General features: G+C 39.8%; 1 protein-coding gene across 4 annotated transcripts in view; it reads right to left on the bottom strand.

Annotated features, from left to right (window-relative positions):
• LOC146656081 (stromal membrane-associated protein 1-like) overlaps positions 1-24,066 on the bottom strand; it is a 159,122-nt gene that overhangs the window by 30,778 nt on the left and 104,278 nt on the right. For all 4 annotated transcript variants that reach the window (XM_085428971.1, XM_085428974.1, XM_085428976.1 and 1 more), the window contains one exon: positions 10,086-10,207. In XM_085428971.1, coding sequence (XP_085285097.1) covers positions 10,086-10,207 — 122 coding nt within the window. The remainder of the gene's footprint in view (positions 1-10,085; positions 10,208-24,066) is intronic.

Raw genomic sequence — 24,066 nt, 5'->3', positions numbered from 1 at the left:
AAAAATCCAAGCAGAATGAGATAAAAGGCAAGACTGAGCACCTGCAGTTCATGTTTTGAGACAACAATCCTGAGTTTAGCAATTCTTAAATGGAAAAAGGAAGAGACTTGATTTGGGCGTTAAAAGTACAAAAAAAAAAAAAATCCAAATTGAACCAAAGATTCTATACATTAGCTTTCACAGTAAATGTGAAAGACCCCAGACATTGTCTAATTTAGGGAATAATGGTGTGTGACATGATAAGTAGAGATTTTGTGTTGTCTGTGTTAAGCTGGAAAAGGTTATTTGCAATCCAACCATCGACTGCATTAAATCAATCAATTCATTGTTAATAATTTATCCAATTTGTAAGGTTTAAATGAGAGGTACAGTTAAATGTTGTCAGTGCACAAATGATAAGAAATGGTTTTAAAACTACTAATGAAATGAAAATAACAAGAAACTTCAACCAGATCCTGGAACGCAACACGATGCAGCCACATCTGACCAAAGATTGACCACTGAGACCAAAAGTGTTCTATCAGCAAGCAATGAAGTGAACCACTCCAAGAGATGGACCTACCCACTATGTGGTGTTAAGATTTATTGATCCACAATGCTTGATAATTAGATCATTAATACTTATACATCGACAATTTTTAAAACTAAATTATACAGTCTAAAGTCCATACGAGTCAATATGAGTAGCACTCAGTGGCTGTTCAGTTATATATGTATATATGTATGTATGCAGACTGAAAGAAAAACCTACAGATACAACTCAGCGTAGCACTGTATGCACTATTTTAGTGAAAAAGAAAGTAAAAACATGAGATAAAAATGCCAAACATAACTGAGTCCTGTTTACTTTCAATATGTTGCATCAAGGTAACAAAATATACAGTAAGCAGTATAGTGATGTACCGGGAAGAAAAGGAGCGTAAACCACAGCAGGAAAGACACCTTTGAAGGATGAAGAGGAAGGATAAATAGAAACAGTGCTGTGTGTGCAGATTCAAGGCAAATATATTCTTGTGAGTGAATGAATCGTGAGCACCTGCGGAAAGAGAAGAAAATGGAAGTACAGGGGTGATGGGAGACATACGGAGGGGATAATAGAGCATAAAATCAGTTGGGGGAAAAAGGTCTAAGGTGTAGGCAAACAGAGGGCAAACTGTGGTTGGTGCGGAAACGGGAAAACAGTGTAGAGAAGAAACTAAAATACGACTGCATCACTTGTATAACACTTATTGACTTATATCTTATGTAAATCTCACACACTGAGTCAATGACTGTTTCAGTTACAGATAAATACGACAGCTACAGTGTGTCAAATAACTGACTCATGTAGCTTTCACTGCTCTGTTAATGGCTTTCATTAATTGCATTTGTACAGAAAATAAAATTTTAAATTTACAGAGTAGCATTACACAGTGCCACCAGTCTCCAGGAATGTCACTGGGACATTGTTTTCTGGAATAATGAATATGTTGTTCATGTCTTCTCTATTAACTGTTTAATTAGAGATGCTATTCAAGAAAAAAAAACTGAGACTATTAAGGAAACTAGAAAACCATCAATCCTGTTGGTCCTGGCTGATGAACAAAGGCAGACATCTTTTAACTTTGTCTGACTGTCAGCTTTAAATTAACAATTGCAATCAGATGTGGGGTTGGGTGTAGCTGTATGGATAACCTGCACAGCTACTCGAGGCTTTTGAGGAAATAATCAGCTCAACTAATTTGGGTCAACTGGCCCTGGGAGGGGCCTTGAGGCTTCCTAATACATCAGATATGTTGGGGCAGAGTGAGAGCACAAGGTTCAAGATGAAGTCTGCCATCCTGGTTGGGTAGAGAGATAACATGGAGGTCACCCTGTTTGCATGTTCCCTTATAAATGAGAGAAAGTCTGAAAAGGATAAAGCAGCACTGACTTTGCCAATGTCATCCTAAAGAACATCAAAGTAATTTTCTCCAAATAATAACGTTGCTTTGCGTTGGTAACACCACACTAAACTACATGTAACATATAAAACATCCAGTTTTTCACAATACATGTGTATGCCTTGAAAAAATAGTCAATATTCAAAAGTAATTTCAAAGCCATTTCTTGGCCGTGGAGTAAATGCCTGATTAACAGGCAGAAAGCTAACATCATTCGCTTACATTAGACTGTTTATCACTGTTGCTCTTACATGTTTGATTCTGTAAAAGACTAAATAAAGACACATCCCTCCAAACTACACAAGCACCAACTACAAATCCACCACCTGCCTTCTTAGTTTTGCTACGACTGGGAAGTAAAGACACAGATGGCATCTAACCATTAAACTCCAGCAATCTTGACTGCATTTGTGTCTTCTGTGTATGCTATTTTATGCATACACAGAAGACACGACGAATCCATGCAGAGCAGAATTCGGCGAATACTCAGTGAGCATATCCAAAATGCAGTTTTAGATAGATAAAATTGAATTGTTATTATTTAAGCAAGACTTATCAATAATTACATTTTTCTTATCATAATTACTTATCATAATTACATTACTTGACAGAAATAAATTTTTATTTCCAAAGCAATGTGTGAACAGATATCTACAGTGTACGTTTGAAGTAGCAAGGATGAAATTGAATTTTAGATAATTGATTTTTATAATAGTGGCTGTAAAGTTGTCAATTATTATTAATTCAAACTCCAACTAGTCAAAACCAAATAACAGACATAAGGATATGAGGAAGAAGGTTGTAAAGACTTCAGGAAGAAGTTGAGACAAGCTTCAGGTCGTAGGGAAGAGTTGCTAGTTGTCTGGGAAAGTACAACTAAAACGAGGGAGAATACAGGGAAGGTATGTTGTGTATCCTCTGGACAGAGGAAAGAAGACAAGGACACTAAATGGAGGAATGAGGAAGTACAGAGAAAAAATTTAAGGAAAATGAAAAAGTGCAATTGTCCTGAAGAAGAAGAAATTAGACAGGAGTACCAGGATGCTAGGAGATGTCTAGGAGAGACAGCAGTGGACCTTTTAACCAGATTGTTAATACAACCCTGGAGAGCGAGAGGACACCTGAGGAATTGAGAAGAAGTGTACTGGTAGTGATGAAGGGTGATGTGCAGAGAGGTAAAGTTGATATGGGAGAGAGGTTGACGCTAGGTTAAGAAGAGAGGTGACGATCAGTGAGCAGCAGTATGGCTTCATGCTGAGAAAGAGCACTACAGATGTGATGTTTGCTGAGAGAGTGTTGATGGAGGAGTGCAGAGAAGGTCTGGCGTGTCTCTATAGACACATTCGAGAGAAAGCAACGAGAGGAACTGTGGTACTGCATGAGGAAGTCAGGACCAGCAGAAAAGTATGTGACGTGTATGATGAGAGTGAGATAGTGGTGAAATGTGTGGTAGGAGTGACAGATGGGTTTAAGGTGGGGTTGCATCAGAGACTGGCTCTGAGCCCCTTCATGTTTGCAGTAATAACAGACAGGCTGACAGACGAGGTTAGGCAGAAGTCTCCATGGATTATGATGTTTGCGCGGCCGACTTTGTGCTACCTTTCTCTCACCTATCGTCACTTTAAGTTACCGAATATCATTCTGTTCTCTGATCTGATTGGATAGTTAGTTACAGCTGTTGTCAGAGCAGATAATGTCCTAGAGGGGTTAATGATAAAAACGAAACTGTTGATATCTGCAGCTGTTACTGGGCAGCATTCGATGTCTTCTAAACACAATCGTGAAAAAAAACTATGTGAAAAAAAATAATAAAGAAAACATTTTGCAATATCTGCCAACTCAAGCACTTTCCAGAGTCTAGATATTTTCTGCATCAGGAATAGAAAGCAGAGACAGATTCAGGCTCAGCAACGACAAAATGGGAACCAAGGAAGAAACGCCTGCTCCTCTGTTTAAAGAAGCAAGGCAAACAAAAGTAAACACAACATGTGGTGACTGTTTGACAGCCGGGTAAGGCAGGAATTCATTTCTTCCTAAAACACTTGATGAAATTTAAAAACTTCTATAGCTTTCTAACTGCTACATTACTGCTAATATCATTATTTTTGTGAGCCCCCTACATATATGGACAGATTATACTTTATATAAACTAGATATTAATCTATAAACTACTGTTATAGCTTTGGCAATATTGTTTATGGAAACTGTGATGCCTATAAAGTATAAAGGCCCACTGAGCTGAAGCTGTTCTCCCAAGTGAGAAACACTGCCAGAAATTGCCTCTAACAAATTTGCAGAAGCTTGATTCCAAACTGGGAAATGCAAAAGAAACATGCAAAAGAAAAGAATAAGACAGGACTTCTTTGGGGGTTTTTTTCTAAACAGACATTTCACCTCTTATCATCTTGAAAAAAACCTTAAAGAAGTCGATTAGCCTTCTATTCAGGCTCCTGAGACTACCACCACCTGGATGCCTGAGGACCTACACAAACACTAATGCTATGTTTACTTTACATCAGCTCATTAATGGTCTTCATGTCCTCTCTGACACCTTTCTTCCCGTTTGACCTGAAGGAGAGCAGCATCCACTGCTTTACATGCAACCACACCAGAGCTTCACTGACCGAGCAAAAAACCCCCAAAAAACCAAACTGTGATTCATGAATATATGGAAATAAGCCAACGTGTGAGGCAGAAGCACCAGTGCAGTAGATGGAGTCACAGAGGAGGTGAGCATGGAGGGGAGATTATAGGGCAAGTGGGAGGCTGGTAGTGGCAAAGGGAGAGCTTGCAGTTACAGAAGCCCATAATTGTTCTTCATGCCTGGGTTTCCTGTGAGCCACTGCCTGGTCTTGCCCCAGGAGGCACGGCGGTGTGCGTGTGTGAGAGAGTGAGGTGTACAATTTGAATCCTAAGAACAGGTCAGAGAGTGTTCTCCCTGACCGTGATTGACTATGATGGTTCAATGTATGTGGGTGTTCCAAGGTCACAGTTCATGACATACCTGTGTGTTTACCGTATATTTGACATGTAGCACTGTGCTGCTGCAAGTATGCAGACACTGTCCATTTATATAAATAGACATTATGTGGTTCTGCCTGACAGTGTGAGTTCTCATTTCCATGTGAATCAAAGGTCAAAGGTCACACTTGAAAGACGCCTACCGCATTTTAAACTGAACAGTTCCTTGAAAATGTTTAATTCAACACAACTTCCCCATCCTCATGAGAGCAGTCGCTGACAAAGTAGCAGAGGAAAGGAGGAAAAATGAAGTCAAGCATCAACCTCTTTTCCAATTTTCTTTTGTTCTCATTCTGATGAACATCCTGTTTGATTACCCAGAAAATGAAAATCCCAATATGGCTGCAGACACCCACTGGACAACAGCTTCATCTCTGCTCTTCATCCTTCATTTACTTTATTTTTTTGCTCTCTCCTCGTCCTTAATCATCTTCCCAAGTTTCAATTATTTTGCAGAAATATGTAAAAATGCTCTTAATGATTTGAGAAAAACAGCACATAAATATTTCATTTCAACATCTCTAACTAATATTGTCATCGTGATTGAAAAGGTAATTATTTTCTTTAAACCCCGGTGAGTATTCATGGAGCACATTTCAGGCTTTTCCCAGGCTCACATCTTTGGGGTTGACTGTGCATGGTGGCACACATGATTTCTTGGTAACGAAAATGTAATGAGACTATTAACTTATTTGAGTTATTATAATTCTGTTTTGTTTTTTTATTAGTTTTTATTTTTATTTTGTTTGAACTTTTTGTTTTTAATTCAGTTTAGTTTCAGTTAGTTTGTGCAGGTTTGTTTTATAACCCTAACCCAACATCACCATCCTCCTCAGTTTGTGATAACAAATTTGACCTAATTAATACAAACTAAAAGAAAACAGCATTTCTTCTATAATTGAATTTAATTTTTGGTTGTTTTCCAAGTTCACAAAATCTTTTCGGCTAGGTAAATTTTTTTAAAGGTCTAGTTTTGATTGTTTTATTACCCAAAATGTTTTTTCATATCTAGTTTTAGTTATTCGTTTGGTTAACTAAATTAAATGTATGTTTACTACAACCTATTTTGAAAAACAGCAAACAACCAAATAGAGTTAAAAGAATTCAGAAGGGGAGATTTTTTTCGGAGGCTCTATGAATCTTTCCATTCAGTGATGCCTCTCTTTCTGCAATAGGTGATGCTTTGATGTTTGAGCCAAAGCCTGCAAGGTACAAAGGTGCTGAGGATGCAAAACAAGCGTGCACCACAGAGTTGACAATTGATCTGAGGTGTTTGTGCAGACATGCTGTGTTTGGTGGGGCTCTGCATTATGACCAAACAACTCCGTTCTGATCTCGCCTGTCTAAAAGAAATTTCTCTAGAAAGCTTGTGGTTTGTTCAGATGCAACTCAGCAGACCTAAGCTGTGCTGTCGTGTTCATTTTAGAGTGAGGAGGCTCTCTCCTGGCAACCCTTCCCAACAAACCATATTCATTAAGTCTTTTTCTAATTTTACTGTCATAGACTTTAACATTTAACATGCTAACCGAGCCATGGAGAGTCAGAGGTGTCGCTCTTGGGTTTTTTGCAATTTGAGCATAACAGGATTTGACTTTGAGGTGAATTTGCTGGGATGTCCAGTCCTGGGAAGTTTGGCACATCCAGGTGCATTAACATGATGCCACAAACCATCAAACTGTCACAACTCTTCTTTTATAGATGTTTTCACACTTACAAATAATCAAGACTATTTGATAAGTAACACATGGCTTCTACTTCAGGGCTCGCAAAATCGCTAGCCTGACGTCCCGGGCTAGCGATTCTTCCAGTCGGGCTACCAAAATCTAACTCAGCCCTGCTGTCATAGGAAGGAAAATATATGTCAATGCTTTGCATTCTTTCGCAAATGTAGCTGGGTAATTATGCCATCGGCATCGATGAGCCACTGTCAATATGTGACATATTGAGATCGCGTTTGAATTTGCGCTTGTTTTTTGCTTTCACTTTGCGATCGTGCGAACTGTGTATAGGGAGTGGCAGAGGGTGACAGATTAATTGCGCACCAATTCCTCTGGCATCGTCTTATCACTCAGTAGCTTACTATTCAAACGTGACAAGTGAAATCTCTGGCAACAAGCTTAAACATGTGATAGAGGTTGATTGCGCAGAGAATCGCTGACCGTTATGTGTGCATGTGTAAAGACAGATGAATTTATGCAGGTATTTTAGTTCTGCAGAGCGAAATAATAAAGGTCAGGGTGAAGAAGGGACAGCCAAAGAAAAGCTTACCACAAAACGCAAAAGTTAGGACAAATCAGACTATGAGGCAAAAAGAAAGCGCAGCTTTTTTTGGTTTCATGGACAAACGAATTTCTGTGGCTGGAATATGACGAGCTGTGTTGTGAGTTTCCCTCGATGTCTGAGTCGACAAGCGCCTTTGTTACTGGGAATATTATACTTTAATGTATAATACAGAGGTGTGGACTCGAGTCACATGACTTGGACTCGAGTCAGACTCGAGTCATTAATTTTATGACTTTAGACTTGACTTGAAAAAATGTTCTAAGACTTGTGACTTGACTTGGACTTTTACACCAATGACTTGGGACTTGAATTGGACTTGAACCGGTTTACTTGAAAAGACTTGATATTTCACCCCAAATATAAAATTTAACATGCATATTATATAGAGATTGAAAATGTGACGTCATTCACGGGTAGAACCGCAAAGGATTCTGGGAACTCGTGGCAAGCGGTACTAGCGCACGCAGGCTTTCAATTAAAATCAGTTATACAGCGATAAAAAGAAACACAAAAATGTCAAGAAGCTGTTGTATTATTAACTGCAATAGCCGGTCGCATGACAGCCACGGGAAGCCGACGGGTAAAGAGATCGGTTGTTATCGGATTACGTCGTTGAGGAGAAATTGTTCGAGCCATGTTTCCGAAGTAACAAAGGCGACTGGATTGCAGCCATTCAAAGATCAAATATAACGTCCTAGAACACTCCAGCTCACAGGTTAGTCTGCTCCAAGCATTTACACGAAGGTCAGTCTGCTGTTGTAGTTAATGCGTCATTTTTCTTAACATAATTGGTGATATAGGTTCCAAGCAAGTCTGGTGCTGAACAGAAATTGTCGCGCTATGCTCCTTTATTTATTGTGCATAAATAGTGAATTGTCCTGACACAATATTGCGTTTCGCTTCTGTTATTATGGTACATTGACAAAAACATATACTTTTATTCACAGGATAAAACAGTTTTTTGTATCACTAATTGCCCAGTACGATTACAGCATACAATATTATTGTCACTGCTACATTTCTGTGACGGGTACCAGAAATCATTTCCACTGCTAATTAATTACCATTGAGCTCAAAGGTCCTATTAATAAACGGTTAAGGAATGTGTATTTATGACGACGATTTGTGAGACTGGTAAACTTATGATACGTACGATGGTCTTTCGTTCTACACGGTGCATTTCAAGGTCCTGCACCCATCCGGCGGTAAACTGTACCTGGGCTTGTTGCAGTGACCTGAAGTTACTAAACTTCATGAGTGTATGCACTCACTCCAAGAACCGTATGATTATAAATGTGCATATAAATATGCTACGATGAGATAGCTGACTTTATCTAACTAGCAAATGTTGTCCAGGCTACGTTGGTGATGCAGTTTTTTTTAATATGTATGATATTTTTGTCATGCAATTTTAAAGCCAGTCCTACAACCGCATCCAAGAATAACATGCAGCTTATCTCAGAACTGTCGGTGAAAATTATTCTTGGAGCTAGGTTTAATTGAGCTGCATTTTAAAGAGGTGCAATTTCACAATTTGTGTATATTTTCTACGTTCACTATTTTGTCATGTGTTGAGAAAAACACAGATTTAAAAATTACATGGTCTAATATTTACATTTAGCATAACTGCAACATTATTTTTTTTGGGTTTTTTTAAAGACTCGAAAGGACTTGAAATTCAAAATTTCAGACTTGTGACTTGACTCGGACTTTTACACCAGTGACTTGAGACTCGACTCTGACTTGCCTGACATTACTTGAGACTTGACTTGAGACTTGAGGATAAAGACTTGAGACTTACTTGAGACTTGCAAAACAATGACTTGGTCCCACCTCTGGTATAATATTGTAAAGGAAACAAAACATCAATCAAAAAATTGTTCTCTTTTTTTACTCAGGCTACTTAAATTTATTCTGGGCTACCAAAAACTGAAGAGTGCCTGCCCGAAGGGCTACCAGAGATATTGAGAACCCTGTACTTACCTTCTTAATTCCTACGGACACACCAAAAGTGTACTTTTTCACTAGTTTTTCACATTGCTGTAAAAACTCTTTTTCACAACTGTACTGCTCATTTTTTGCTAAATGTATTATTTATAATAGCTGAATGTGAAGTCAACTTTCCAAACACTCATAACAATTACATGTGTTTACCAAACATTAAAAGGCTAGAGTGATGAACACAACAGCTCACATGAACAGTTCAGACTGTGTAGCTCACATAAACATGTAGCACCTGGTGACAGATCCAGGCTATGAAACTGACGTTTTCAACCTCAAACAGTATTTATTAGTATTCTGAATTATGACAGATATCATTAAAATCTGAAAAATGGTCTTTTAAAATGCCAGTTTTTGAGAGACCGGACTAAATCTAAGTACTTTCAATCTTTATTATTCCCTATCAGGCATATCTTTGACCAATATGGTTGTGGTCAGTCACAGATTCAAACAACAGGTAAAAAGTAGTGTTATACATTTTTGTGTCATTCTACATTTTAATTATTTAGTGTCTTTCATCGCCATTAATTAGATACCATCTTAAAGAAGAAAACAACAAATTCAGTGATGGCGTTCGCTTGCGTTCCATCACTCCCAGCTGTTGTCTTCACTGTAGCAGCTCGCCGTTATTGCTCCCTGTCAGACAAACACACACTCTCCTTTGAAGGACACTGGTCAAATTAATTCAATAAAAGAGAGTCTATGGGGTTTGCTTTGATATGATCCTCAGAGAGTGTGTGTCGCCACGTACAAGGCGGATGGTGTGTTTGCTGTGTGTGTTTTCTCTGCAGACTCTGTGTGTTGCAGCCTGCCTGCAGTGATAAGCAGCTGATGAAAGACAGAGAGAGAGTGCATTACCTGGGCCTGCTGTGTGTTGTTGGATGAGGGGAGTGGGTTGGAGACCATTGGTCCAAAGATATCCAGTTCATCACCAATTGGTGCAGCACCCCCTGAGCCCTTCTCACCCCCCTCTGGAGCATCTAAGAGAGAAACAGGGATAGAAAGACATGTACAGTATCTCCCAAAAATATTTGACAGAAGCAAACAGATCAAGAATAAAAGCAACTCTAGCAACTTCTAAAAACTAATAAAACTTCGGGCTGGATGTCTAAGTGAGGTATATACACAACAATCATGCATATGCTTGTTTTTTTTGTTTTAAAAATCCTCACATAAATTGGTATTTATAAAGAAAGAATGTGGAGCAACAATCTACATATGCACAGGCTATTTTTAGAGTATGCTGACATTAAATGAACTGTATTAAATAACAAAATGCCAAAACAAAATGGCATCTTTTTTTTTTTTTTTTTAATGGGGACACCACAAGCACACTTGTCAAGTAAAAATTTCACTAAATAGTTTGATATGTGGCACATAATTAACACAAATACACAAAGATATATATATTTGTCTCTAGTAGGACAGAAAGCTGCATCCAAGGACAGTTTTCAGTCTGAAACGATTGTGTTTTACTGTTTAGTCTCATGTCCTTTAGCATCTTTGCTTTGAATTAACTGCCTTCTGTAAAAGCATCTTTTGGCTAACATGGTTGACATCATTATCCGGCTGAGACATCCACCTTGCTGCTTGAACTAGGAGTTGCTTGCATTCACACTCTGCAGGTTTTGATGCCATCAGTAAATACAAATTCACCTTAACCAGTAATCTCTGGGTCTGAAAATGAAGCTAATAAGACACAGTTAAAAACTGCAACATGATTTTTAACATTAACAACTTGTTAAATTCTCACAACTTCACAACAGAATTAAGTTGTTTACAGGCTGAAACAAAAACTGGTCTTTTTGCTCATAGTCACATATCCTACTGGCTGTAGGTCAGGTTCTGTTCTCTGCACAAACAAATGGTGCTTGCCTATTGTTCAAGCTCACCCTCCTGTTATGGTTCTTAACCCTGTTGATGGATTAAGAGGTATCCGGTTGTTCAGTGATGACGCGACGAATCCTACTTCCGGGTCTAAAGTAGTCTGCGTTTAATATGGCTTTTGTGTTGTTAACATGTTTAATGTTATGTATTTTCTTCTATTTGATCTCAAAAAGCTCCTAAAACAGTCAGTGATCACTGTTGACCTCCCTCGGCTTTTATTACCGCTAATCATTTATTTAAGCTCAGTTTTTAAAACCTTACGATGTAACTACAGCCCAGCCCATGCAGCAGTATATGAATGACTAACCTCGTATTGTGGATGGATTATCTCAGTTGTTCTCCTGGCTGAAGTTTGGTCCTTTTACAGCATCCTGCCATGCGATTACATTTGTTCCTGACCACCGAGAACACTCACGTTAACTTTTATCGAGTGGAAAAAAAGTTAGCTTGTTTATATTATGCTAACATAGCTGTGTCGCTAGCGGTCACGTAGCACATCATTATATACCAGCTAGCCCAACTTCAGTAACCCTACAAACGTCACTGCTGTTTAGTTTTCTGTCTTCATTTATGCTGGAAGTGATAGCAGAGCTGTACGTTTTAATTTGTTTCCAAAACCCCGCAGTCAGGACATGCTATATTGTATTTAGATAGAAGCTAGCGAGCTAACTCCCTGCTAACTTCTAACTCCGTTAAATGTCATAAATTCCGTTTTCATGGATGCCTGGATGTTAAACTCAATTGTTACACCTGGTAGAGCAGAACGCTGATCATTTTATTAAAGATGAAAGACAGTTTTTCAACTCTCAGTAATCCCATAGTGATCGTTTGATATATGGACCTGCAGCGGAGTTTAGACCCAGACACGGCTAGTGACGTCAGACTGAACAACCGGATAGAAGGCTCTTAACTGGTTTCTGCTCCTTTGTGCAAGGAGGAACAGGATACGCACTACCAGAGCTACAAAATGACCTCCAGCAGGCCACTGGTGTGAATGTCTCTAACCAAGCAATCAGAAAGAGACTTCATGAGGGTGGTCTGAGGGCCCGACATCCTCTACCCTGATTGGCATTTGCCATAGAATATCAGAATAAGCAGGTCCACCACTAATGGCTTGTGCTTTTCACGGATGAGAGAAGGTTAACCCTGACCACAAGTGACAGATGTGAAAAGGTCTTCCTGAGCTAGCTCCTTCAGTAGCTAGCTATGTCGCAAAATTATTCTTCTTTTGTCCTGAAAGGGTCTGAAGAAGATGTGGAGAACATTATGCTGTCGGTAACATTGTTCAGCATGATTGCTGTTTGGTGGTCTGGGGTGGCATATCCACGGAGGGATGCAGAGATCTCTCGAGGCTAGGCATCAGCACCCTGACTGGCATTGGGTATTGGGATGAAATCCTCAAACCCAACATGAACCCCGGCTAGCTATCGAGCTAGTGGGTAACAGACGTCTCCGAAAACGTCGGAGCGCTTTTGAAAATATGTGGTGTCTTGATAAACTCAGCAGATATTTGAGGTTTACACAGCTACATTCTCGCCTGAAAATATGTTAAACGTTTATTTTGTGACTCAGAAAGAATAATAAGAGTAATATTAAAACTAACTAGCTGCCGCCATTGTTGGAAACTGAGCAGGGCCGCGCTATGAATTCTGGGATACAGCTTCTTCTTCTTCAGGGTTTAACAGCAGCTGGCATCCTTGTACATGCAGTGCTGCCATCTTCTGTTTCAGTCCGTTATTACACTCTTAAATCCTACTACTTATTCCTGCGTCTTTTGGGATCTTACAAAGCTTCAAACGACGCGTTGACTATTAAATTAGTCGTCAACGATTTTGATAGTCGACTAATCGTGGCAGCCCTACTGTCAGCCCACCTGCTCCTGCATGTACTGTAGCAGCATGTGTTCTAATTATCCGGGAGGTCTTGTCTCTGCTTGTCTCCAACTTTGGTGGTATATGATGCAAACCCCCCCCCCCCACAACAACAACAAAAAAACCCAGAGCCTAGCAAGCTGCCAGAAGCCAGATGAATGACAGCAGTTTCGGAAAGCCAAGAAGACAATGTAATCACCACTAAATATGAATCGTCCCATTATCGTGACAGGTTGATCCACTGAAAATACATCACTCACCATTTCTTCAGTCAGAGACTGAAGACTGGTAGCCTAATTGGATTCAAGTCAAACACAACTTTCCAAACATAAAGAACATTGAGTATGACTGTTCTGAACCCTGGTATCAAACATTTGACAAATTCATCAAAAATTCAGGATCTGAAAACAAACTATCACGATGAGCACAGAGTAAACAAACTTTTATTTTTGGTTCCTCCGTTTGTCATAGGTCTGCTGCATTCATACAAAATGCAGGTTTCCCGAATGCATTCACACTTGTTACAGGACAGTTGTCAAAAATAAGCAAGCACAGATCCTCGATTATCCACCTTCAAAGCTGAACCGCCACAGAACTTCAAGCCTTTGGTGCATTTAGATTATATTCTAAGTTTATCTTGGAGTTTTGTGGAAGACAGTATCATTGCAGAAAAAACATCCAGAATGAGCAGTTCCCATGGTGCTGAAGGGAGAAAAAAAAGTACACTATGTACTGCTGTCATTTAACAGACAAGAGGGAGAGGGAGGGAGAGAGAGAGAGAGAGAGAGAGAGAGAGAGAGAGAGAGAGAGAGAGAGAGCGCGTGATAAATAGAAAAGAGGGAGTCAACTGGCTGTGTGTGTGTGTGTGTGTGTGTGTGTGTGTGTGTGTGTGTGTGTGTGTGTGTGTGTAAGAGAGAGCTCACAGCGGAGGTCATTTATATAACCACAGTGATGAGACATCTATAATTTAGCCTTTTTAAAGTGTGAACAAGTCTGAGCTCTTTTAGCCAGACAGCACAGTACAAGGAAAAGCATTTCCTGCAAGAAGGCCAGAAAGACGTGTTCGACATCCTTTTGAAGCCACTTATTAAACCTCATTTTCAAATTAATGCTTTGTGACGTCCCAATATTTAAGCTAGCGATTTTGCCCTTTATACATTTTACGATCCTTGCGTGTCATTCATGAGCCTGGCTTTGGCTTTCACTGTTAAATCACTTCCAACTTACTTTAAAAAAAGAAAAAAGAAAGATGAATTTGCATAAAGAATAACATCGATCATAATTATGATAACTGCTTTATGGTCTGATGAGAGTGACAGATACAAGTCAGACACTGAGGCAGAAGGGAGAAAAATAAAGATGTGACCCTCCTACCAGTCTGAGCCCACCCCTCCATTACCAAAATTTCATTCAGCCATTGCCATGGAAATGAGCTGCAGGGAGAATAGGGCTCATCATCACTGCCATGTCAGGCACTGCGCCCGCCATCCCTTATTATGGGATGGAGCCGCTTCTTGAGAGCACTCTCAACTTCACCATGGAAACAGACCAATAGTTTAGGCAGGGGGTGTGTTTCATAATCACTCGGGACCCCTTTGCTCTCACTCTCTCTCACACACAGTCTCATTCAGCACGGGAGAGCTGTCACATTAAGGTCAGCACCACATGTGGTAAAATATCTGACTTGATTAAGCTTCGAATTTACTTTTAATGCAATAACCTGATGAGACATATTTATGACAAAACGCTCTGATGGTTTTACCCCATTGGTCAAAAGACCAGATGACTTTACTTCTTTGCAATTGTTAGTTATTCACCAACATCTTAATGCAGCCATGAAGGCAGAGATATGCAAATTCAACCCACTTTCTTCCTCAAAACACAAGTCCCAACTAGGGCATGAAATTAAGTTTTCCCCACTTCCCCTTTAAGTGACTCTGGGAGTCCAGAAAAGAGAGCACGAGCCCGGCTGGTGACCACAGCCATTAGCTGCTGTTACGAAGAGTCATTACAGAGAGCCAAGAGTGGAAAACGGACATGGTAGGAGCAACTGCAGTTGCAATGTGTTTGTTAGAAGATAAAGGAAGAGTGAGAAACCACCTCCTCCCATGTCTCCACTGATGTCAAAGGCTGAAGAGAAAATATTTATTACCTGCTGATGCTGGTGTTGTGAAGCAACTTCTCCAAAGAATATTTATCAATGTGCAAAGTAAGGATGTGCTGCAGTCAAAGGACTCAGAGTAACCAGTGCACCACTATCTCTGGGTTCCTATTTTCCCCCAGTCACATTTATGTAATGTGCAAAAGTCTTGAGCCACACCTCAATTTTTTTCCATGTTCCATGTTCCATGTCATCCTTGTCCTTTTTAGAAATGCTCTTGAGAAGTAAGCATTCAATAGTCTAAGTTTAAGGTTTTCACCCATTTTCAGTGCAGTGCTTGCACAAGCAATCCATGTGAGCTTAAGCACCTCAGATGGCTCTAAACGTTCATTTTATTTTCTACTGTGCCAAAAGTAGGGGATGTCATTAAATAGACCCACATTTCCAACTACATATTTAACATCTTGGACTGCTACTACTATAATATAAACAAGCCACACCTATGAGCCTAGAGCGCTCCCATCTTACTGACTCCATACAGAGCTGAGAATAGTGAAAAAATAAATAAATTAAAATTGGATTAAATGAAAATGAATTTAATAATTCCACTGTTGTGTGAAAAAAAGAAAAGAAAAAAACCCAAGTTGGTTGGTTTGGGGTTGCATGGCTTACACACCACTGCAATAAATCCTGGTTCCACAAATTTTTACTTTTGTTTTTCGACTGTCAAAAAGATGATCATGCTGCTTTCAGCACCATGGACAATAACCGCAGTCTGAGGTTGGGGGAATGGACAAATCTATCTAGCATAAGCATATGCTATAACACCATCATGGTATTATATAATATTACTCATACTATCTTATTCAACCAAGCTACCCCAAGCATAAAACAGATTTAGCTTCGCTAAAGTAACATAAAGACACTTGTAATGTTGCAAAGCACCAAACAAATGAGAGAAGCCCATTAACCACAGGTCCTCAGAGACTGACTGGATGGGTGACTGTATAACAACCACACTCATTTATAGAAATTCTCACTCAGCAATTGTTTCAAGAGTACCAGCTTCTACATTTATCACTCACACATATTACAGCATGAATGCAGATTTTCAACATTAAAGTGGCATCAATGTTTCAATCCTTCACAAAAACAAACCCCTCACTCATCAGATCGTCATCTCAAATCCAGTCTTCATCCTGTTATCCTCTCTCCTTTAAGTACTCTTTTGCTTTGCTTGCTAAACATAATGTAAAATGCCTGCACTCTCAAACTCACCAAAAAACTAACTGCTGCACTGTGAGCATCAACAAGTATGCAGGCACTTTGCACACATGACAGGGAGGTCAGGTCAGCAAGGTCAGGAAGTGCAAATTTCCCAGAATGCACCTAAAGTTTTTAAGGCAAAAGTGTTGAAGGCTCTTTTAGTCAGTTAAATTTAAAATCACAAAGAAAATATCTGCTGAGCTGAACTTCATCTAAGAAAATGTATATAGAATCACGAATTAAATACACAGTGGAACTTTTACACCTTGTCCACTTCATGCTGTGAACATGAGCACCCATTACATGACGAGGTTTGACAGTGATTTTCACTGGCCCCTCCTTCTTGCAGGGTCCTGTGGTGTTGCCCCAGCAGCCCAGTCAGACTTTTGAGCTGATGGCGTGTAATGTAATTCTACATACTAATCTGTCAAACAGCCTCGGCCCTTTGTTTTTATCAATTTCGTTAAATGTCGGAAGCTTTCCATTGAGATTCTCTTCCATGATCACAAAGCTCTGAATGTCATGCTCTACCCCACAGGTCCATTCACAGTACAATATCATGTTATGCTGCCAATGGAAGACAAGATACCGTAGGCATAAAAAGATACAATACTCAGAGCAATCATCTCGCCAAACCACAATGACTGGGATTAAGGGAAGATGGAAGAAACATTCCTCACACCACTAAATGACCACCTCCAGACCAGAGCGTTGATGCACGGCAGGCTCTCTGCATTCATGCTGCTGATTGCACACGCTGAGTCTACCATCTGCAACCTCAGCGAAAATGGAAATTCATCAGACCAGACTATATTTTTCCAGTTACCCTAAGCCCATCACAGCCTCAGATATATTTTCATGGTTCACAGGAGTGGAACCCATTGTGGTCTTCTGCTGGTGCAACCGATCCACCTTAAGGCTGAATATATTTTTGAGTGTTAGAAGGTTTTTCTGCTGAGCACGGTAGAAAAGGGTAGATATCTAAGTCAGAATAATCTTTCTGTCAACTCCAACCAATCTGGACATTGTGCTCTGATCTTTCACTCTGATCTATCCACTCCTAGTACTGTGATAGTAAAAAGGCCAGAAGAGCAGCATCTTCATGAATTCCCCCCCCCCCAAAAAAACAAACATCTGGTGGTAACACAATTGGCTGATAGGTTTCAAAGTGTTTCCACAAATGAAAGCGATGAACAAAAAATTGCAGCCATTATTCAGCTGCTCAACAATAAGACAAAACAAGATATGTATGTCAGATATAGATGGTTACAGCTGGGTAATTGCCAACATGTTAGCTATCACTATGCAAAGGTTAGTTATACTTCTTTGTTTAGTGCCCTTACAGTGCTAACGGAGATTTGCTGCGTTAATGCGGTTATGGCATTAACCTCATTTTAACGAGATTAACGCTGACAGCACTAGTAATTTTGCATTATGCATACTATACTTATATCAAGGATCACTTGGATGATTAAGTGATAACGTTAGCAAACAAGACAACGTTAGTCAGCTGGGTGTAGCTTAGCTACCAGCGACAAATTGTCATGTTAGCTGATAAAGTAATGGTCAGCTCAGTTACCAGCCTCAGGAGTTTGGATAAAATAGCTAACATTAGATATTAAGTGTTGTTGTCCATTTCCAGGCAAAGGTCCTGTTTGGCCAAATGGATTTACTTAGGTATAACATATAGATATTATTAGATATTACAAAATAATTATTACTAACTTGCTTGACACCTGTTGCACAATCCTGCTACCTGTGGGTTCAATCAGCACAAAGGTGAATAATCTGCTAGCAGTTTTTAATTTGCCCGTATGATGCACACACAGAACCGAAAACAAAAAGCTGTGCACGTTGCCAAAGACTACCCAGCAAGGCAAAAAGCATCCAAACACTGAAAGCTTCGTATCAGCTCCACATGGCACTGCTGTCTGAACTACTCTGTCTCACCATTCCTCCTTCAGCTGAGTTCAGAGTACACTCCAATATTACTGAATATGTAAAAACCACTAAAGCCATTCACTAACAAATTTTATCTCATGCCATATTTGTTTGTTTCGTTGTTTTTACGTGGAGTTTTGTTGTCCTTTGTTGATGTTAGTGATTAGTGGACTCCATTTCTAAGGCAGTGTTCGCCAGTGCTGCTCATTTTTGATGCTGGAAGTAGAAAAGAGGCACTGAGGCGAGACGCACTTGAGCGTGAGGATCACGTCCTTTGAAGTTTTGCAGAAAATATGCCATGACTTTTTTCACTCCACTAGCTGTTAGACACTTGAGAAGGTCAGGGAATGCCTCATTTTGAGTTGCCTTACAGTCTTCAGACAGTAGTTGATAAAATGAATTAGGTAACATTTTCTTAATGTATACAACACACACTAAATAAAAATAAAGAAGAAAAAGGACACTCATCTGATCTCTAACACAGTTTATATACCAAACAGAATCAAACTGAACTGACGAAAACAGACACATAAACCAAAGGAGGTTCTTTGAAGGTTGCAGAGTAATGTAACCAGAGACATAGAGGGAAGGATAAACACAAGAGGCGGGGGGATGCTGAAGGCACACAGCCACATGTTTGACTTATTGATTATGTGTGAAATCTCATCCACTCTACATGGCTGTAAGGTGTGCACCATTAGTTATTTATAGCAGGGTGACTACTCTCACGTTTCCACACTGCCGTCGGGAAATTTTCTGATCAATGCCATTTTCACCGACTCTCTTTCTGGCAGTGCAGCTTACCCTCACCTCGGTTCGACATAATATGGTCCGAGATCGGGGAAACACAGGGTGATTGCACATTACAAATTTATGGTGAAAACCCTAAAGCGACCCGGGCTGCTTCTTCTGCCTTGTTGCTGTTCAGGATTAAGGTCAACAAGCATGGAGCAAAAAAGTCTGGCGGTTAATGGGCCACTGTCTACCCAAAATGTCACAGGTTTGAATCCAGCTTGTGACCTTTTTTGAATGTCATATCCTCGATGCATTCAATCTTTCTGGCCATTGTGCTGTTGTGTTTGTCAGCAAAGCACACGTCATTAAAATGCTTTCATGCTGGATATACACAATACCTCTCGACCACCTTGAAGCTGCAAGTCTGAGTATTTGTAAGACTGATAGTAAAAAATTCCAGAGAGAATGTGGTGCATTTGAGCACATGATCTGATGGCAAATTATATCAGATATAAGAAGTTCTGATATAGGTCAGGAGATTTGGAGGCGTTTTATATTAGTTCCTGGGTGATTTGCCCAGTGGAAGCTGGACGGGGCAACTGGAGTGAATTAAAGGGCACCAAATCCCATGTTCTAATATATAGCCGTAATAGATGTGGAATCCGTAAAGGCAGAAACAAGTCAGTTGTCTGGATTTTGCCTGGCAGTTTTACCCACAGGCTTTGGCATAGAGCATTTGGGTCAAGAAATAGTATCAATCAAAAAAACTGCAGGACCCAACACAGTAAAGCAGATAGCAGTAAAGGTGGGTAAACGGACTCAATTAAATAAGTAAAATGTGAGTTTCTGAGAAGGGAATATTGGACTTTTTATAATAGCTATAGCTCATACTTGCTTTAAAAATAGACTTTGAACAATATTTTAGGTTTATATATTCAATGTAATTTTATTTATAGTGCACCAAAAAACAACAAGGAGGCTCAAGGCGCCTTATATTGTAAAGTTTTTTGAAGATCTGATCCCAATCATGTGGTGGTTTTGTTCCTTTTCCTGTTCAACTGTTGGTCACTAGCTGATTTCACTGATCCTCATCCTATTACTCAAACTGCTACTTTTATAGAAATATTTTAAAATATTAAATTACTTTAAAAACTTTCCCCATTTTTCACAACATTTTTACAACTCTTTGACGTCACAAAAAAAATAATGAAAGAAATTAGCCTGGATGCACTCTCACTTTTCTTAATCATTTCATGACCTCCCAGAATTATCTTGTAATCCTCCAGAAACTGGTCCAAAAACCCAATGCAGTGAACTACTGAACTTAACCTGACAACTATACTTCAGTTTTTTGAGAATACCACAATTTATGAAATGTTATCCCCACATCCATTCATCCATCCACCCATTTTTGACACTTTGGGATTTGGGTCACGGAGACAACAGTCCAAGCTAAGAAACCCAGACTTTCCTTACCCCAGTCACCTCCTGCAGCTCATCCGGGAGGACACAGAAATGTTCCCAAGCCAGCTGACAGATATAATCTCTCTATTGAGTCCTGGGTCAGCCCTAGGGCATCCTCCCAGTAGGACATGCTAGGAATACCTAGGAGACATCAAGGAGGCATCCTAGTCAAGTGCCTGAACCACCTCAACTGGCTCCTTTCGATGTGGAGGACCTGCGGCTCTACTCCGAGCCCCTCTCAAATGACCGAGCTCCTCACCCCATCTATAAACTCATTTCAACCGCTTGTCTCTGTGACCTCATTCTGTCTGTCACTACCCAGAGTTTCTGACCACCCAATCCATCACTCGATCTCATGGTCCACTCTCCCCTCACTTGTGAACAAGACCCAGAGACACTCAAACTCCTCCACTTGGGGCAGCAACTCATCCCTCACCCAGAGTGGGCACTCCAGCCTTTTCACCGCCACAGCGGAGTCATATCAGCCCTTGAAAGTCTGACATGAGTGCTGAGTTTCAAGGGCTTTAATGAAAGCATTAGGAATTACATCCACTGTTATACATACTTCCCCATTTTCAGAGGCTAAACCATAAATGGACCGAAATATAATTTTAAATATAAGGACTCTTTGTAATATACGGATGAAGCTCTTTTGTAGTCAATGACTGCCTAAAGTCTAGAGCCCAAGGACGTCACCACCAAACCACCAGCAGAGACACAAAGCAAAGCAAAGAAACACAAGCAGACAGTTGCTGAACTAAAAACAGGGACACAACCACAATTTCTCTGAGACAGATCTCAAAGCGAAGGATCTGTAAAGACTGTGTCACAAAATACCAACAACACAGAAGTTTTACTTGCAATGAATTACTTCCACTGTACTGTGGTACTGATACCACTATACTAACCAGGCTAACAGCATATTATAAGCCGTGAACACTTATGTACACGCTACATCATATTTTTTTCTTTGTTTTAACAAATTTGTAAGAATTTCATGCAAACACTTCTGAACTTTTTCACTATTGGGTATTGTGAAAAATAAATCTAATCCATTTTGGAAGACGTCTGTGGAACAACTGAAGCGCTGTGAATACTTTTTGGATACGCTGTGAGTCCACTTGTACATTTCAGTGCATCTCTGATGTTCACTTCTAGTCTGGAAAGTGGTTATTTGCTTCCATTAGGAGCTCCTGAGTGTTCTTCTTGTAGTTTACTTTTTTCAGCCAGGACTTCACATCCTTATTCTTCTGTGGCTGTGAAGCCTTTAATGCCCTTGAACATTTTTTAATGTTATGGCCTAAAATGTAACAGTCCAAAAATGTGTCTAGATTATCCCCCCTTCTAAATTCAAACTATAGCTTTGTGGCTTTTACATGTTGTTGTTGAGTGCTTTATATAAAACCGTCCCAGTTGCTAAACATTACTGGAATATCACAACTTCCCTGGTCTTTAAAACATGTGTAAATATAGTAGCTATATAGTATCTACTATTTTTAACATTTACTTGTTTTACTTGTTAAATCATAACTGGCTTTTTTGTTAACACTTGTATCATTTGTGAATTTATTATTTTCTCTGTTGGTTTTATACTACACCACATGTGTTAGTAGATTGCTGCCCACAGTAGGCATTAAAGTCAGACCGATTGTTGGTCAGACCCCGAGCGCTTTAGAGTCGATACGTGTTTGTTCTTTGCCAATATCAGGGCTTAAAGCAGGGACAAATTATATATTTTGGACATGAATTGAAACTGCTTGTGATTAGACAACAAACAAAACACCAATGGAAGAGACATGTAGAGGATTTTCAGAATCAGTTTTCTGTCTCTTGCTAAATGTTTATGCTTCAATTTGTATCTTTTTTGCATCAGCAGATAGTGGAAATGTCTCTATTTACATAAAAGAAAGAGAAAGTGAAGCAGAATGCAGGAAAGATGAGACAAATATTTATTTTTCTGTAGGATACATTTTCTCATGATATAATCCCAGCTGAGCCAACACATCACTTATTTGAACAAGTTTAATCATGCGCGTGTGGCCTTTGTGTCGTAGTAAATTGATTTTTTTTCAATAATTTATCCACTTCTGGAGTTCAGCGAGATTTCTGTTCATGTCCAAAACTTTAGACATCTCTGTGTTTGGCGTGATTTTGAAGAGTCTTCATTGCGTGACTAAGAATGAGAGAAATCTTGAAGGACATGCGAGGGCTTTAAGATTAGTTAGACACCAAGCAACAAAACTTATGTGGGACTCAGACATCAAATATTGTAATGTTGTATCTGCTGATCCTTCTGCCATCTCTCTCTTCCATGGTTATGAATCTGCATGTAAAAGGGGAAGGGATGCTGCACCACTAAGGGCAAGATGTCCCCACTTCTTCGATGTATTGTCAGTCTGCCCCAGGCCAGCTGTGGCTACAACTGTAGCTTGCCTTCACCAGTGTATGAATGTGAGAGTGAATGAATAGTGGTATTGTAAAGCGCTTTGAGGGGTCCCGAAAAGCACTATATAAATGCAATCCATTATTATTATTACTATTTTTTCTGTATAAGATGCTAAACTGGTAACACAAGCACAATGAATCATGGCCATCCCAGAAATCATGACCCATTTCAGAAACACAATGCGATCGTTGCCAAATGTAAATCCTCGCATTTACATTACATGAAAGGACCGTCCACAGAAAATGCATCACTCGCTGGTTCCTCAGTCTGATACAATTAGGCTGCCGGATTTCAAGTCAAACACAACTTTCAAAGCTTCAAAGAAGCTTTACTCTTTGATGCTTGTCTTTGACGCGTGTGGTTTCTTAACAGCAATATGCAATGTAATGAGTCTACTGATGTGAAACAATCGACTAACTAGCCCATTAGATCACGATGATGATGTGAAAACAAAGACAAGATCCCTGCTTCAGTGCATTTTTCAAATTACTGCAAACTTTTTTACACCACAACATACACTTTTTTCAAAAATCTTTTTTTTTCCAAATGAAATGTGGTTCCAGGCTACATTCACACATGTACGAGCAGATGTTTTCTATGGGAGAGTTAAAAAAGACAAGCAAGAATATTTACCACAGGCATAATTACACATACCGTAATTGTCGGGCTATAAGCCGCTACTTTTTGCACAAGCTTTGAACCCTGCGGCTTTTAGTCAGGTGCGGCTTTTCTATGGATTATCCATGATTTTTGTCATATCGTAAGACGATTTGTTTTGTTTGTTCCGCTGTTGTACGGCACTACGTTGCCTGGCGGAAGGGCATGTGATCAGACACACAGTATCGGGGTTCAAGAGTGGTGTGTTGGTCACGTGTCCATCCGCCAGACAACATAGTGCCGTACAAGTAGCGCGAAAAACAATGCGAAAAGCAAGTTATGCTCAACTCCACCGGTGGAATCTGACAGCGTGGAAAAGTGTGAAAACATCCACGATCACCAACGGATTTCGAAGGGCTGAATGCTGCATGATGGAGAGGAGGACACCGCCACGGCCCTTCTGAGGGTGTTCGACTCTGACACTGACAACGAGGATTTCTTTGGTTTTGAAAGTGACAACGAAGGAAAGAA

This window comes from Rhamphochromis longiceps, linkage group LG13 (genome assembly GCF_057381845.1).
Source record: "Rhamphochromis longiceps isolate RC_006_pf linkage group LG13, R_longiceps_female_GT1.1, whole genome shotgun sequence".
Taxonomy (NCBI): Eukaryota; Metazoa; Chordata; class Actinopteri; order Cichliformes; family Cichlidae; genus Rhamphochromis; species Rhamphochromis longiceps.
The sequence above is the reverse complement of the archived record's forward strand: the minus strand, read 5'-3'. Positions and strand labels throughout refer to the sequence as shown.